Source organism: Procambarus clarkii, chromosome 22 (assembly GCF_040958095.1).
Source record: "Procambarus clarkii isolate CNS0578487 chromosome 22, FALCON_Pclarkii_2.0, whole genome shotgun sequence".
In the NCBI taxonomy this organism is placed as follows: Eukaryota; Metazoa; Arthropoda; class Malacostraca; order Decapoda; family Cambaridae; genus Procambarus; species Procambarus clarkii.
In genome coordinates, this window is record NC_091171.1 from 14410087 (window position 1) to 14428502 (window position 18416).

The 18416-nt window shown below is 41.4% G+C and overlaps 1 protein-coding gene across 12 annotated transcripts in view; it reads left to right on the top strand.

The window, feature by feature from the left end:
* LOC123757546 (F-BAR domain only protein 2) overlaps positions 1 to 18416 on the top strand; it is a 375820-nt gene that overhangs the window by 138409 nt on the left and 218995 nt on the right. For all 12 annotated transcript variants that reach the window (XR_011229389.1, XR_011229388.1, XR_011229387.1 and 9 more), the window contains exon 8: positions 12631 to 12730. Coding sequence is in view for 9 of the 12 variants with exons in the window: in XM_069329477.1 (XP_069185578.1) it covers positions 12631 to 12730 (100 nt within the window). In the remaining 3 variants the exon portion in view is untranslated. The remainder of the gene's footprint in view (positions 1 to 12630; positions 12731 to 18416) is intronic.

Here is an 18416-nt window from a genome sequence, read left to right on the forward strand (position 1 = left end):
CCACATTGCTGCTGTCCTGGCTTCTGTTTCATTCCGATTGGTCAAAGTTTCTTTTCCTGGGGTCAACAATCATTTCTCTCTACCTCACCAGAGATACCTGCTTTGAGGGGGGGTTTCCTTCTCTAGGGCTTGACATCTCTTAGCCATCTCGCTTCCAGGCAGTGCATGAGATTTATTCTTTCCTGTAGAGCCTATTGTCAAGAAGACAACAGTCTTTGTTTGGGTTATTGTTATTTTCCCTTTATTTTACATATAATATAACTCTTTGAATTTATTAATCATTGTGTATGATCATGATAAATAAACAGTCTATTGAGTGTGTTGAGGGCCTTTCACTTATGCTAAGGGTGCACTTGGATTGTGTATGCTTACTTCATACATGTCAGTTATCACCCTCTTGCACCGAGTTGTTTAAATCGGGGTTTGATATCCTTGGAGCACAACTTGTCAGTCTATAACCAGGTATCCAATTTCTTTTGTGTGAAATGGGGCAAATAGTTTAGGATACTGCTAAGGATCAGTGCCCAGTCATTCCTCACTGCCCAGGGTCAAAATTGAGTCTTTAAAGCAGTCCACATTCTAGGGTGTCTAATGTTGTGGCAGATGGACCCTCTTGGACTTGACAATCTAGATGGAATGGGAGCTGGATATGGCTTCCTTCCTGTGGTTGTATGCTAAATTCATATTTCACCAGATTGGTCTGTTTGTGTCTGTGTGGAATTACAAGCTGTCTGTGCATGTCATTCCATCCAGGATCATGTTGATAATGTAGTGAAAGCTCTATGCCTACTGGAACCAGTGGGAGATGATTTATCTGCTTCCTCCAGTCCAGATGCTTTTGTTGGTCCTGTCAAAGCTGGAAAGCTTTATGGACCATGTAATATTTTTGCTTCTATGGAACTAGTTTAGCCCAGGTTCTTAGCCCTTTTCTCCAGGTGTTTCAACTTGACCCCATTCCTCACTCTCATTCAGAAGATAGACCTTTGGTGTTATATGAACATTTCAAGACATTGACCTTAGCATGTAGAATTTCTAGGACAGATCTATCATGATCTCTGTAGGGGTCCCAAGAGACATAAGTACACTTATGTAGATACTGGTCAGTGTTGGATTGTAGGCTGGGGGTTCTTTGATTACTATCTTCACTAGTGCTACATAGTCTTCCCAGTGTGGTGCCTTGTTTCGATACGTAATATCTCCGTATGGTTTTTTCCAAAACCGAGCAGGAGCTTTTGTCATCACATTCCTAATGGTGGGAACACATGTTTTCTTCTCCAGTGTTCGAAGGCAGTCTTTACTACAATTTTGTTACCTTGTTCTGGAGTAAGGCTCGCTTCTGTATCCATGCTGAGCTCAAAGGTGGGCTTATAATTTTCTGTGTTCAAAGGTGAGAATGTAACTAAATAGAGAAGATAAGAGATGAGAGTCCTGTTTGAGAGTTTCCTAATCATTTCTTCTTCAGCCTTCTTCCCAGAGGAACAGCATACAAGTTAAAGGACAACCATTATGAATATGGGATCTTGTTGGATTTATATAGATACAGTATGTCGACGGCTGGTTGAAGAATACCTGTATTCCAATGGATCTAGAGTGATCCCAGCTCCCCCAAAAAATTAATGTTGGTAATTTGAGGAACTTAAGTTTTCCTGGACAGTGCCAAGCATTTGGATCAACCTGGAGGAGGAGGCCTTGCTCTGAATGCTGTTTAGTTTTGAGAAGATCTCGTCCAAGAATGCGACCAGTGTGTTGAGTTTCAGGCAAAAAGTGAAACATAATGAATTGAGAGAGGTGATACTACCAGTAGAGCACTGAGTGATGGGTTTGTAGTGAAATGTTTTAAGACAAATGAATGCTTTTCAGACCTCATCACAGATACAGGTACTGTACAGTAATAGCAGAATTTGGAATGTTGCCTAAACAGTTTTAACCCAGATATAGCCTTCACCCCAAAAGGATATTAACATAATTGCCTTACATAATAAGTCACTTAACTCAAGCTATCAGGGAGTTAATAGTCACCTACCTTTTGTTTGTGAGAGGTGCACTTATACAAACAGCACTCAAAATTGAATACATATAAAAGACGATGGAAGGAACTTTTTGCATAGAACCAAACAGCTTTGCAACCAGACATAATGTCAGCAAAGTAGGCTATGGGTAAATTTTTGCAACCTCTTCAGCCATACATAGGGATGACAGACCATGATGGAACATGGCTGCCATGAAAAGGGCAGCCCCTGTGTGAAGAATCTGTATCAATCAATACTCCCACCCCAGCACCTGTAATGCAAGTATCAGTCTTGAGAAAACCAACAGATATTTACACCCATCAAAAATAGCTGACAGAATGAAAGTGGAAACAGCAGAACTTCCATGATGCTTGAGGCCCAAGTAGTAGTGAACTCCATTTGCTCAAGCCATGGACCTCCATGGGACACGGCATCCCACAAACCTTTGGTGTTATGTAGTGTCTATTGAACTTCTTGAAACTTGCCTTACAAATCTCCACTTGTAAAGAATGTGCCAATCTTCCAGAAAACTCAGTGTCATCTACCACTATGCCAGCACTAAGAATATCAGTTCTATGGGCAAATATAGTAACACCAGCGATGAAAGTTATCCTGAGGGACAATTGACAACATACATTATGGTTTAGAGAACACTACCAGTAACCATCACCCCTTAGAGGAACATACAGAGGATACAAGCACCCACAGGTAACATGACCATCATTGCCTCCATGCTACAGGAGAGAGTACAAAGAAGAAATATACTGCAGCAGGGATGGAATGTACATTGTACAGCCCACCTTTATACAAGCCAGCCATCAAATGAATCTTAGGGGGGGGGTGTTCATTCCACAAGCCAAATGCACCATTATGAGGGAATATCTGAGAACCTACTGGCATGCTTGGTCCTGGGATGCCTGGGTGTACTGTGTAGAGTCTAAGGGTCTTTGGTGACTGGTCGCCAAAGGTCAAGACCACCTGACTTCACATTTACTTCTTTCCTTGGCACAATAGTATGAGATGAGTTGTAGAGTTTCATGCTATTCGCTGGAGGCATTCTTTTGGTGTATTTGGGCCAGGAAAGGGTTTTCTCTACCTCCAACCTTTTGCTAAGAATAAAACTAATGGTTTTGTGAGATCCCTTAGTCATTGATGCTTGTTTTGTTCCAGCATCATGTACTCTGAAGTGTATCATATACTGTTTTGTGAACACTGTGTGGTTGCTATTTTCATGCTAATTGAGTTCTTTTGGTTGGGGCCTTGTTAGCCAACCCTGTGTTCTATGGTTCAATTCTCCCAGGTCATCCATAACATGGTTCACTTCGATCAGCTGGTTGCATATGTTTACTTGCATGATGTCCATAAGTTTGCTGCTCTGGCGGAGTTTTTTGCCAAGCTCTTTTTTTTAACACTATTTGTTGGATGTTCTTATATACTCTGCTCATGTGCTGCCCTTGACAATTTGACATGCAGCTGATGCTCTTCTGGCCGGGACTCACTTTTTGTTTTTTCTCGCAGATAAGCTCTAGACAAATTTTTATGTTTTCTAATTTGTTCTTTTTCAGACTTTTTCAGGGAACCACTAAAAATGTCTGCCCAGAAATAATGGTAACTGTAATGAACTACTCTTTCTTGGTGGGCCTTAGTTGCTTCCCATCCTTACCTTGTCCTTCTCTTTCCTGTGGGGTGGAGGGATTCAGTGTGGGTAGTTCGTGAGTGAGGGGGACAGGCTGGCTGGAGCATCAAGTGATGTGTGTTGCCATCTGGTGTTGGTCAGACTCATCATGGTTAAGGTTTTTAAAATAGTGTTATCATTCATTTCCCTCATTAAATATGGATACCTAATTTTCTTTGTTTGCTTGTTTTATTGCATTTATGTTTGTTCTGTATTTTAATTGGTTTTGGGTTGATCTCTGATGACCAAGAATCCCTTGCCTCATATGGAGAAACACATTCTGGTAGTGGCTCGCTGAATTTTTGAGTGGTTATCTTTTTGAGATCTTGAGGTTATCTTGAGATGATTTTGGGGCTTAGCGTCCCCACGGCCCCGGTCCTCGACCAGGCCTCTTTTTTGTTATACATGCCCAGGGAAGCAGCCAGCAGCTGTCTAACTCCCAGGAACCTATTTACTGCTAGGTAACAGGGGCATCAGGGTGAAAGAAACATTTTGCCCATTTGTCTCCGCCTCCACTGGGGATCGAACCAGGAACCTCAGGACTACGAATCCGAAGCGCTGTCCACCCAGCTGTCAGGCGCCTGTCAAAGTGGTTGTCAAAGGAGTGGTGCATCTTCCTAAGGGTTGATTGTGGCAGTGCTGAGCTTAGCTTACCTCGAGGAGCTACTGAGGGCCAACCAAAAAGCACATTTCATTACATTCAATGCTTGATTTATTTTCATTATTGTTACATTATCTAATGTATTCTTAGTATTAATAATATTAAAATGAAGTACTCTACTGTACATTGGTAGATAAATTATTTAGTTGAAATTGTACTTGTACAGCTAAGTGTAGATTGTTACTCTATAATGTAATTTTGTGGTCTGTATTTATATTTGACAAATTTGTTCTGGTTGTAACTTCCCGTCCTCATGGTGTTTGATGAAGCATATATTTTGCTTCAAAACTTATAGCAATCTAAAAATTACTCCTTTTCTGAGGTATACCCCATCGGCTTCCTGAAGCTATCAAACAGACATGTGCCATATAAGTTTGGTGACATCAGTCCTTGGAGTTCGAGTGCCTACCATGGGCCACGAGCCAGAACTTGGCCCCCTCTCAGAGAGGCACAGGGAGCAATGGCCATATGAACTCTCTATGAGCTCATATGGCTCATAGAGAAAAATGAGTTTGTTATTTCTGCCATCGAATGGGGAAGGCACCAAGAAAGGTAGGTGAACCATTACAAACCTCTAATTGGTTAAAATTGGAACCTATCTCTGAACAGAGGCCCAGAACTTTCCCTAATTGAAAACAATGAAACAAGCAACACGTCATCCTGCTTGTTAGTGCCTCACTATCCTGCGAGAGGGGGGAGGGGGGACCCTTACTACACCACAGTTCGTCGACGGCTGTGCCAGGTGTCGGAGGTCATCTCTGGCCTCAAGCTTTGTCTGACTTTGTGTTTGTGGCTTTGCCAGCTGTGTGTGTGGTGGCCAGGTGTTCCTATAAGTGTACTGGGCTGCATGCACCTAGGGTTCCCTTCCCTAGGTGCCCGGTAAGTACAGTGGTACCTTCGTTTACAAATTTAATCTGTTCACAGGGATGGTTTGACAACTTAAAATTTGAAAACCGAACCAAATTTCCCATAAGAAATAATGTAAATTGAATTAATTCGTTCCACGCGCCCAAAAATATTAACTTAAAAATACATTTTATATATAATACTACTCATATTTTGTAGTACATTATGTACAAGTATGTCTTACCTTTATTGAGGGGACTTGTTGGCATATGGAAGACGGTGAAGGGGGGGAGGAGGAGGAGAGAATTTCTCCCTTGGAAATTCAAACTTTATTGTTTGAAGAACATAAGGGTCATAATATTGGGGACGCTAGGCGCAATAAGGACCTAACACAAAGGTCGGATGCAAGTGATACAGCACCTATGAGGACGATACAGTGAGCGTATCCAGTTGTAGCTCTGAGCGTCACCCTTGCAATCCTATGCTATTTATTTAGATGATACATAGATGAGTCACCCTTGCAATCCTATGCTATTTATTTAGATGATACATAGATGAATAGTTTTCTGCGTTCAGTGATGATGCATCTGATACAAATAACATAGATGAACAGTGTTAGCGGCTTCCATGGTGGTGTTTTTCATAGATATTTTCAAGAATACCTGAATCTCTTCCTAACTGACAGACACTCTTTCAGGCTACCTGAATCTCTTTCTGATTGACGGACACTCTTTGAGGCTAGCTGAATCTCTTCCTGTGTGGGACCATACAAAGCGATCTTTTCAAGACTACCTTACTAATTGATCTTTTCCTATAATCTTTTCAATACTACCTTATGCTTTACAAGCTTGGTTACATACAACCTACAAGTACTAAAGCCAAGGGTGTACGTGAGTGCGTTATTTGAAAGCACACAGAATGAAGAAACAGGAAGCGAAAATTTATCTGTGCCTGGTGCACTGAGAGCGAAGTCGCGCTGTGTACCATGGGCTACTTCGTTGATTATTACTCACTTCCGAAGTACTGAGTGTGTAATACAGTGTGTTACTGTGTAAATAGTGTGTGAAACTGTACATATTGTAATTTTAGTGAATTTTTAACAAATATATTGCGACAATAAACATTTATTGTGGGCACATTACTGACACATGTATCACAGTTCCAGGGAACATTATGAACATTCTACTGTATACATATTGTAAAGGTCACAAATATGCATCATATATGATAAAAAAACAAACAAATAAAACCGCATTGGAAATACATAAAATAAATAATTGAAAATATATTTGTGGCAACACCCGGTGCTTGAATGGCCCCGCGACCGTGTCTGGGTGAGTCATCCACGGGCGACCAGCCCCTGATGATGTCACAGCGCACCTTGTCCACGTCCCCACAGCCAAAGTAAGTGGAATTTGGTATTTATTTTTAGATAGACATGTTCAGGGAAGGGACTTTATCATTTTACGAAGAAAAAAGAATTTTTGGGGAACACTTTATTTCATGCGCACCGTGGGAATTTCACAATAAACTCCGCGCAGCACGGTGGTTAATAGCCATTGTGATTTTGTGCTTGCTTCTGTAGGATCTCAAATGTTCGGGAAGGTCTTCACTTCTTCTCATATTATTGGAATGTCTTTCGTCTTCCGGTGATGCTTACCTCCAGTCCTTTCTGGAACTCGTTGGTCCTCTTCCGTGCTTCTTCTTGGTTTTCGGTACTATCTCGTTCTTTTTTAATTATATCTTCTCTCCGTGCTCTGTCTCGGCACTGCTAATTTTCCTAATGGGGGCCTTATTTCCAGATATGCCAAAAATGTGCAATACAAGCAAATTAGTTCTATTTCAATCAGACTTTTTATTTGGGCTGCGATTCTGAGACTTGGAACAGTTGCAGCCCTTTTTATGTGCGACTAGTCAATGAAGATTGGTTGACATTGAAAAACTTATAAGAAATTATCTAATGCCCTCTTCAGTATTCCTAGTTGGCGCCTTCCCTGCCATGCAGGATGTGTGGTTCAGACTTCATGCGTCCTGCGCATGTACCGTGGGTGTTTGTTTTGTTATGGACAGTGTAATTACCTAAGTGTAATTACCTAAGTGTAGTTACAGGATGAGAGCTACGCTCGTGGTGTCCCGTCTTCCCAGCACTCTGTCATATAACGCTTTGAAACTACTGACGGTCTACACAGGTGCTGGTGTTCCATGTCCTTTTTCTCAGGTGCTTCGCCTCTCGCTCCTCTTATCTCTCCAGTCCATGCCCCGTAGATACTGGGGTTGTTCTGGATTACCAATATGGGGAGGACGCCTCCTTTTCTCTGCATACGGTGTGGGGCGCCGCTTCGCCTCTTCCCTACTCTTCTCCTGCATGTGCGGCTCTGGCTTTATTACACTGGCAATGCTTTCGGAATATTCTCGGCTAGGATGTGTTGTGACACGTTCATGTCTAAGCTCTGCAGGTGAGTTTATGGTGTCAGGTGTCTCTTTCGGCCAGGCACTGGTTCGTGGTTTTTAGATGTGTGTTGGGAATTGGTTGTGGTTTTTTGTTTGGCCTCTTGCATGCTTCTGCCTGTGGCCTTCCTTGTTCGTCTGTGTTCTTTGTTACATGGTGGTGCATGGTCCCGTCTTCCGTGGTCTTGTCTTGGTCACTCATTCATTGACCGTCATGCAGTGCCTGGCATACCCCTTCCATATACATTGGATTCTCTGTACTCACCTAGTTGTGTTTGCGGGGGTTGAGCTTTGGCTCTTTGGTCCTGTGTCTCCACTGTCAATCAACTGACATCACCATGGCCTCTGTGAGTTGTTGGTCATGTTCCTTTCATTCCCGTTGTTGCCTGTCTTTCTTGTTCCTCATCTTCCTTCTACACTTTTCTCCCTAGCTGCTGGGGCTGTTTTTCTGGCTTTTCTTGCCTTTTTCCGTTTTGTCTCTGCTTCGCATTTGGGAGTGTGCGACTTCCGCCTCCCGGGTTAGGTCCCTCTTGTTTTCCTCTGTGGGTAGTTAGCTCTGGGGAGCCGAAGAGGCTCCACCCAGAAAACCCAGCGTTGAATATAATGAAACGTCATTTTCTGGGTGAGACCTGGAGGCTCCCTGGCATCCCTCCCTCCCCCGGTCAGCATTTTTTTCCTGGGGTTGTTAATGTTTGTTTGGTTGGCCGGGGATGCATCTTCTTGTGTCTGGTTTGTGGCTCTCGGCCATTGCCTGCATGCCGCGGCCTCTGTGGCCCTGGACGTGCTTTGGGTTGACCTGGGTTCCCTTCGTCCCTGTTCCAGGGTTTGGGTCTCCAGGGTCGTCTGTGGGGTCGTTTGGTGTTGCCTGTTGTCTTGCTTCTGGGTTCGGGCGTGTGGCTTCCTCCTCATGGGTTTGTCCCTCTTATGTCCTTGGCTTTAGGTAGTTAACTCGGGGGAGCTGAAGGGGCTTTCCCCAGAAAACCAGCATTGAATGTACTGAAACTCCATTTTCTGGGTGAGACCAGGAGGCTCCCCGGCAACCCTCCCTCCCACCGGTCGGCGTTTTTTTCACGTGTTTTGACATCCAGCCTTGAACTGACTGGTGGATAGCCAGCGTGATGGGTCTGGGGCTTCCCCTTTCCCCTCCTGGGGAGGGGGAAGCTGCGCAGACAAGCAGCGCAGCAAATGTGATTTCATGTTTGGTTGCTCGTTTTTCATTTGGGGAGTTCTGTCCATGCTTTAGCTTTCAGTAGTAGTTTTAACCAGGATAGGAGTGTTTTTTTTAGGCGCGCTTACCTTTCTGGGTGTCTGGCAATGGTAGACATAGAATGCTTCTAACACATGTGCACTTCTATAGGCCATTGCTCCTCGTGCCTCTCTGAGGGGGCCAGGTTCTGGCTCGTGGTCCCTGGTAGGCCTAGAACTCCATTCATACTGACTAATGCCAAAGTCTAATACAGTGGTACCTCGGAATGCGATTGTCCCTGTATGCGAGGTTTTCGGAAGGCGAGGTGTATTTACTCCAAAAATTTGTCTCAGAAGGCGAGGGTTACTTCGGGAGGCGAGTTTGGACGCGAGTTTGTTGATACGCGTACAGCCGACCTAGCGCGTTCGTCGCCCCTCCGCCCCTCAGTTTATTATTGTCTCGCGCTCAGTGACTACCCCCACATCAATTCTTCTCGCGGATTTTCAGTGTTTTGTTGGATTTTTGGTGATTTGTCTATACAATTTGTTATTATATATCTCACCATGGGTCCCAAGAAAGCCAGTGGTAAGGATAAAGGCCAGAAAGCTCATGTGAGGATGACAATAGAGGAGAAACAAGAGATCATTCGGAAGCATGAGAACGGTACACGTGTTGTTGAACTTTGTAGGCAGTACAACAAAGCCACATCAACAATATGCACTATACTTAAGAAGAAAAATAAGATTATGGGTGCTAAAGTGGCAAAAGGAGTAAGAACATTAACGGCACAAAGCCTCCCTCAGAAAACCAGCATTGAATGTAATGAAAAGCCATTTTCTGGGTGAGCCCCGGAGGCTTTCTGACACCCTCCATCCCTCTGATCGTCAGTTTTCATCATTCTCCAAACTTAGGGTAGTGCGGCCTGCTTGCCTGAGTGGGGTTTCCCCCTCCCCCCTCTCAGGGGAGGGTGAGGCGCTAACAAGTAGCCGTGCTGGTTGGATGACGTGTTGCTTGTTTCCTTGTTTTCAACTAGGGGGAGTTTTGGGCCACAGTTCAGATGTAGGTTGCAATTTTAACCAGTTAGACATTTGTAATGGTCACCTACCTTTCTGGGTGCCTTCTACAATTGATGGCAGAAATGACAAACTGTAAATGTAGAGAGCTCATATGGCCATTAATCCCTGTGCCTCTCTGAGGTGGTCAGGTTCTGGCTTGTGGCACCTGGTACGTACTCGAACTCCAAGGACTAATATGGCACCAAACTAATATGGCACATGTCAGTTAGATAGATTCTGGGAACGAACCTCCAGGGCTCACCCAGGAAATGTTGTTTCATTACATTTAATGCTGTTTTTTTTTTATTAATCCAGTCATTTGAATTCTGAAATTTATGAAATTAAAAAAATTGAGTTTTGTATCATGTAAATGTGATGATTGCTATGTATTGTGTTTTCATAGAGCTTGAGCTGTGTTTATAATTTCACATAATAAACCAGAGCAGAATTCTTCATCTCCCTCATCTTGCAAGAAAGCAAGTGTAATCAGTGCCTGGAAGGCGTGCATACTATTTTATTCCATTTTCTTGTGCTTATTTTAGTATACAGCATTCCTGTTTTTATGTCATAATCATTTAAATGTGCTCATCTGTGTCTTAATAGGTCACCTGTAAAGTAGTGAAAATGTTGGAACATATTTTCTGAATTAATTACTGAAAGTTTTCTCTGCAAAATACATGTAACTGTTGAATACTGTAAAATAGTATATTATTTTATTCAAATATTTATTTACTTTTTTATATTTATCCAAGTATATTTATTTTAAACAAACAGTACTGTGTGTTACTTAAAATGTTATTGTGCAACATTGAAGTTTGTCTAGACCATGAGTAGCTGTTGGATTTCAAGTATTTATTAAAAGAATGTTTAATGTGTCATCTGCATACAGAAATAAATATTTTGTCAAGTTCTGCACTAACAGGTTATATGGATGTTGTTTTAATTTTAGCATGTTGTTTAAATTTAATTACAAAAATGATTAATATAATTTGAATTCTTTGGCCTTGTATATTGACTCAAGTAATTTTAGCTTTATTATTCAATGGTTATTGGCAAGATTGGTTTTAATATTCATTATTTGATGCACTCGTTGGTCTAACCAATAATTTGTGCGACTCTGCCTTTGTGCATGTCCTTAACCTTGCATGCCGGTGCTTATATTGTAATGGCTTTACTGCTTCAATTAAACGTAATTACAAAAATGTTTTTTAGAAATGTTAATAAGAGTAATTCTGAAATGGTTACGTTCACATTTGTTAGGTCTATAAGTTTAACATTCAAGCTACATTTGTATTAATAGAGACGTGGTCTTGTTGTGTATCATACAGATTTTTAGATTTTTCCAGGTCATATTTAGTCATGTTCGATAATACAATATTTCTAATTTTCCTGTTTTAAATATATCTCATGAAGATGAACTTAGCAATTATTTAATAAATAATTTTTTGTTGTGTTTATTTTGTTAAGAATCATGAATTGCATTCATTCGCTTCTAACACAAATACAGTAAATATAATCATACTTAAATATTGCACTTTCAAAAGCACACTAACTTTTTATTGATAAGAATAGTGCATGCTAATATTAGTGATTATCCAATCTTATAAAATGCAAATGCACTCCACCTGCAAGACAAGGTGTAATACATGACAATTCTTTGAAGAGGTAATATATATATATACAAGTTATTTATTACTTCCGACCTGAACAGTAAGTCCACATTATAAGCTGTGGCACATTGAGCCTGCACTAGTGGAGGCAAGAAAATATAATGGGCCTTCAGGGGGAAAAATGGGAACACTGACATTGAAGACCTGGACTTGGTGTTAGTTATGGTGCCAGATACTTACATTACAGGTGGTGCACCACTATGATGACCATGTTCTGCCTTGCAACATTTTCTGCAATTTTAGATAAATATAGTCTTTTCAATACAGTACCTATGTGTTTTGTGCTCATTAATGAAAATTCAAAATTATTATTTTTATTAAAAACTAAGTGTATAGTTTTATAAAGTAGAGCAGGCAAATAATGTGAGTCTGATAAAAAAAGGTAATTACAAAAAAAAGGCCTAATTTATTAGCACAATAATAAAATATAAATATACTATCATTTTGTGTCATTGCAGTTCGTGGACAGTAACCCGGTAGATTCTCATAAAAACGTGTAAATAAAATAAATATGCTTGTATTTAGGCCCTTGGATAAGTAATGGAAACACCAGGGTTATTAAATGCTGACTTTAAATCTAATATACATTGATAACTACTGTATTGTGAATGAAGTTTCATTGTTTAAATGTTACACGCAATTAAGAGTATTATTGCAACATTAATGCAACATTTACTTGTAAATTGGTCATAAACTATGTTAAATTTTTTAAACTGGTGTGTAATATTATGATAATAGTATACAGTATTTCAGTGTTATTGGTAGAATGTTCTTTATTTGATAGTTTGTCAGTGTTTCCAAATGGAACAATGGTAAACCTTATTTTATTATGGCTGACCTTTATTTATTGTCGGTATTCTAATTGTAGTTTTGCTGCTTTGATTTAATATATAAATTTTATTTAAAAATTAAATGTTTAATGACCTTTAGATTGGTACATTTTGCATTGCCTTAACATTTCTTCAAATACTGATAAAACTAAGATTTAATTGAATTAATAATATTTGTATATACAGGTATTACATATTGTTTACATAGCCGTCAAATATATAAGGTTTACTTTATATTTTTTCTTTTCAGGGTTCCTCAGAAGCAGAAGAGACAGAAAAAACAAAGAGAAAAAAGTCAAGAAAAAGAAAGATGCTGATTCTTCCAGTAATAAAGAGGAAAAGTCAGATAAGTAAGAGTTTTGCTAGTATAGTTTCTTTATTATAGCACCTGTGCACTAAATATGAGAATATATAGAATACATTGAATTCATGTAGAATGAATGAGAATGTGCCCTATATATGAGCTCCCTGAGCTTCCTGTACAGTCGCCTCCAAACCCAGCACATTCCCATCAGACCCCTTGTATGTCATAAAGGCCTACCACAGACCAAAAGCATAGTCTGGTCCATTCATTAGAGGCAGAGTGAGTTTGGGATACTAGATCAACTCACTGCCAACCTTGTCTACCTTGTGGAGGTTCCAGAGATCAAAAGGCCCCATGGACCTGTCTCTGACCAGATCTCCGTTTGGTCATCTGATCATCCAGGCTGTTGGATGTGGCTGCTCGCCGCCTGACGTATGAATCATAGCCTGGTTAATCAGGTATTCTTTGAACGTGTTTGTCGCGTTCTCTCGTGAACACTGTGAGAGGTCGGCCAGTTATGCCCCTAATGTGTAACAGGAGAGTGTTAAAAAGTCTTGGGCCTTGATGTTGATAGAATTCTCCCTCAGTGTACCTATTGCATCTCTGCTTTTCTATGAGGCTATTTTGCACATCCTGCCATGCCTACTGGTTTCGTGTGACGTAATCTCCATATTCAGATTTGGAACCAGTCCCTCTAATATTTTCCATGTGTTGATTATTATGTACTGTCTCTCTCTAGCATGCGCTCTTAGAGATTACAGATTTAGAACTTTTAATCTATCCCAATAATTTAGATTCTAGTGGTAAAGGATCATTTTATGGTCTCTTGGTCGGCAATTTCTCCGGCTCTGAATGGGCCTGTTAGTGTGCAATTATATTCCACTCCTAGAGAACACTAATTTTTTAAAAGTATCATATTTGGTATGGCATTCCTTGTTTAATCCTTAAAGTGCGCATCATGTCATATGACGTGTTGGAAGTTGTTCCAGTCAACTGCGCATCACGTCATATGACGTGTTGGAGTACTACGCAAGATTTAAACGGCCCGCGGATACACGAGGTTCACCACACCTTCATCAGGGCTCTTGTAAACAGACGCCATTTTTAAAAAAAATCGTGGGCCATACTCTCGGGTGTTATTGGCCTCAGTATTGAGTGAGCAACCAAGCCTGACGCACGCAGCATGAGCTAACAGCACTGCTGTTCAGCTTGTGACCACAGCATCGCCTAAAAATGCCAAAATATACTTGTTCATGATATTATTACAGAAGACCCCTGACTGATAAAACTGACCAGGGTTCTGATAATAGCAGTATTGTGGTGATATTTAGCGCTGTGCGCTGTGGAGGGAGGAGTAATGCTGTGGGAGGGAGGGTGGTGGCAATGTCTTCTGACTGTGTGTGGCCACCTTTTATTGACTGCACTCACCATACCAGCTTAGTGGTTCGCTGTGGTGAACACAAATGTAGATACTTGTATATAACATGTGTATAGAGGGTATAAACGGCAAGAGAAGGTTGGGAGCCGCCATTTTGGTGAGGGCGGTGGCGTCGTCTGCACGACGCCACCATGCAGACGACGGTGTTGTTTACTGGTTACCACGATGGTCTTTGGGTACCATACCAGTTTATTTGTACAAGTATGGTGAATAAAACAGGTAGATATTTATATATAATGTGTGTATATAGCGTAATAACACCACACAGTATTGTTGGAGGAGAAATATTAGTGCGTCTGGCCTTGAGGGCAGCAGCCATCAGCTGCCTGTGTGAGGTCCTACATCTTTGTGCCTTTACTCACCATACAAACTTAGATGTACAGTTATGGTGAACAAAACATGTAGATACTTATATATAACGTCTGTATATAGTGAATTATAGCAAAAACAGTATTGTGGGAGGAGAATGTGGGCGAGTCAGATGACTGGAGGGAGGGCGGGAGTGGCTGGCTGGTACACGGCGGTCACTCCTTGTTACTTTTTTACTCATAATAGCTACTTAGTGCTTCGTTATAGTGAACAAAACATGCAGATACTTATATATAACCTGTGCTTATAGTGTAATAACCGACAAAGTATTTGTTCACTGATTGATGAACATAATTGAATCAACAATATGCACACCATATTTTTGAGTACAGCAATGATTCACTCATTTTATTATATAAATATATCAAACTACACACTATTGAATAATATTACAGCAAAAAACTATGAAAAATCAATCAGAGACATTGAAATAATTAGGTAATTATCTCTTTGTGGCAACTCCGGCCTGACAGCTGGCGAGCAACAGACCGCCTGGGACGCACTCTGAGTCAGCGCCTATTTTTTGCCAGACTTCCCCACCCTATAGGGGGCAATATATGCCACTTACGATTTTTTTTATTATTTTTCCCGTGGATAGTGAACACAAATTAACAGGAAGAATTTTTTTTTTTTTTTCTCTCCAAAATTACACGCGCCTGTGGGGAAGAAAGGATATTATACCCCTAGCATGTTAACCCTTAACATGCTCGGGGTCTAATATCCTTCTATCCACACAGGCGCATGTCATTTTGAAAAAAAAAAAAATTTTTTTTTTTTGCTAATCTGTTAAGTTCTGTTCACTGATCACGGGAAAAATAAAAAAAAAATTCTATTGTACTTACTTTTGTTGCAATAGAGCCGAGAAGCTCGGTGATGACGTCACAATCTGCATGTTCGCTCATGCAGTACACGCCCGGGAGATGTTGCGCGCGGTCCTCAAACAGCCAGAGTTGCCACAAATATATTTTCGCGCTATTTATTTACAATGTCTAAGCGCATTTTATCTAATTTTTTTTCACTAATTGTGTTTCAAATACTGTTTGAACATATTTTGTATCAATAATTGTTGCATATTTGAGTATACACAGGCGCACACAAATGTTTTCAATTACGGCAATATAATATGTCATTACAGTCTATTATATTGTATGTTCTGCTTATATTTGTATATATTTACACACACGCACACGCTATCTGCTTATATGTTTACATATTTACACACTCGCACACGCTATACACACTTTGAAGCACACTTAGAAGATTTCTAGACTGTGGTAGTCATTGAAGCAGTCGACAGCACATAATGGGATACCACACGTTTCACACCATGTTTGCACAAGCTTCCGTTTCTTGTCTCTACGTGTCGTTGTTTTACACACCAAGCAATCACGTTGGGCTATTGCACGCTTCACACCAGGTGGCAAATACTTAAGTTTGTGTGCTAGGAAGCCTTCAGTGTGAGCGAGGCGTGGAGTACCAGCATGCTGCAACAGTGGGTTTATGATGGGCCGCTGAATACCTGGGACATCTTTTGCAAACTTTCCTAATAACTGTATTGCAGCATCAAATACAAAGTCACGGAAAGTGGGCTTACGTCCAGTTCTCACAAGGTACATGTTGAAACAGTTCAGCATGCTCATGTCCACAAGATGGAAGAACACTTTTTTCGTCCACCTACATGTCTTCCGCACACACTCTGCAGTGCCAATCATCATGTCTGATTTATCAATCAACCGCATGTTGATATTATAGTCTAAAACACAGTCTGGCTTATATAGTGGTGCGTTTGTTTTATGGCTCACTTTCCCACTGTTCACCATTGTTCCATCATGAATTGTTGTCAACAAGTTCACCTCTCTTTTGTCTTTCCACCGAACTGACAGAATGTTATCACTTTTCCTTCTCTGACACTCACCAACTGCAATGTCGTTGTCAAACACAGGCATTTCCCTTCGTTGTGGCTTTACTGTACCAACCAATCCGGTTCTATTTTCTAGCAAGAACCGAGCTAGCAAGGGACTTGTATAGTAATTATCTGTGTATAAAATGTGTCCCTTGTTCATCCACGGAGCCATGATGGTCTCACTACACTCCCCGAGAATCCATGTTCGTCGTTACCGGGAATGTCTACATCACTAGCCGAGTACAGAATCATGTGTAACACGTATCCTGTCTCACAATCACAAAGAACAAAAAATTTCAGGCCAAATCGGTTTCGTTTTGAGGGAATGTACTGTTTGAATGGAACACGTCCCTTGAAAAGTATGAGAGATTCATCAACCACCAGCTTCTGTGCTGGTACGTAAAAATCTCTGAATTTTCCAATAACATCGTTCATGTAGTGCCTCACTCGCCACAGTCTATCATCAGGTGTTCGGTCCTGAACACTTCCAAAATGTAGACACCTGAGGAGTATCTGAAACCTGTCTCGTGACATATATTTCCCGAATAAAGGTGTTGGTATTGTCTTGTCCTTGCTCCAATAGTCATTTATTGCATGTTTGTGACAGTGCTTCATCAACAGAGTGCCAAAAACACATACATTTCCGCCACTGTGGTATTTTTCCAACGCTGCAGTCGTGAAAATTCTGTGATTTCCCTCTCAATCAAGTAAGCAGCATGCAGGTTCGTTTGGTGTACAATGTATTCCATGAGTGGTTCATCATAGAATGCTGTAAAATATTCCATCTCAGCCATGTCCTCACCTTGATTAGGGAAAAGGTTTGTAATCCCTACATCTTTATCGTCAAAGTGAGGAATATTAGGAATAAAATCGTCACCATCACTCCACTCAAGTACACCAGGCGTCCTGCGAGATGCAGAGGAAAGACGGCGAGGAAGCGATGCATACCGGCGACCAGGAGCTGAATACCGTCTGCGAGAAGCACGGCGGCTACGTGCACGTGAGGTGGGTGCACGTGAGGTGGGTGCACGTGAACACGAGGGTCTTGGTCCCTCATGTGGTGCCATGCGGTGGCGCTTGGCCGGGCGAGATGCTGCTGACGCGACAATTTCTCGCCCAGTTACACCACTGGTACCAGCCACAGGCTCAATAAAACTTTGATCTGAGTCACTAAACCCAGAAAAGGAGTCACCTCCCTCTGACTCGTCACCCTCAAACAGAAAATATCCACAGGAACTGTGAGGTCGTGGTAGAATTGGGGTAGAAAATGGGCGAGGAGGCATGGGAGAGCGTATAGGCCTCGCCATGGCATGGCGGTCATTCTCACTTTCACTGCTGCTGCTGCTATCACCCGACAACTGTGTATAATCCTCATCGTTGTCTGAATCGTCAAACACACTTTCTTCACCTTCAGAGAATAATTCGTGGGCTATTTGCTCTGGGGTGAGGGACTGAGTGGTGCGTGCCCGTGAGGCATTTGACCGTGCGCTCGCCATGGTGACTCTCGCTAAACTGAGGCCTCCCATGCCATCGAATCGTGAGCTGGATTTTTTTTCAAAATGGCCGCTGTTTACTAGAGCCCCTGGGCAGCGTATGGGACCCCCAGCTACACCGCGGGCCATTCAAATCGTGCGCGGTACCCATACACTTCATATGAAGTGAAGCGCAGTTGACTGGTAAAACGATTTACACTTCATATGAAGTGATGCGCACTTTAAGGGTTAAGGGTTAAAAGGTCCTTGTTATCCTTGCTGTCATTTTTCTAGCAGTCATGAAAGCTACTTTATTGTGATCTTTAAAGGTAAGGTCTTACATCATGATTTCTCTTAGACATCCTGATTGGAAGTTTGCTGTGTCCTCTATGTAGTCTACTTGCTTGGATATCCTAGTGTCATCTGCAAATGATGATGCAGTACTATAGTTTGTGTCCTTGTCTATGTTTGATATGAGGATGGGAAAAAGTACTGGATCAAGTACGTTACCTTGGGGGATTGAGCTTTTCATGGTAGATGATCTGAATTT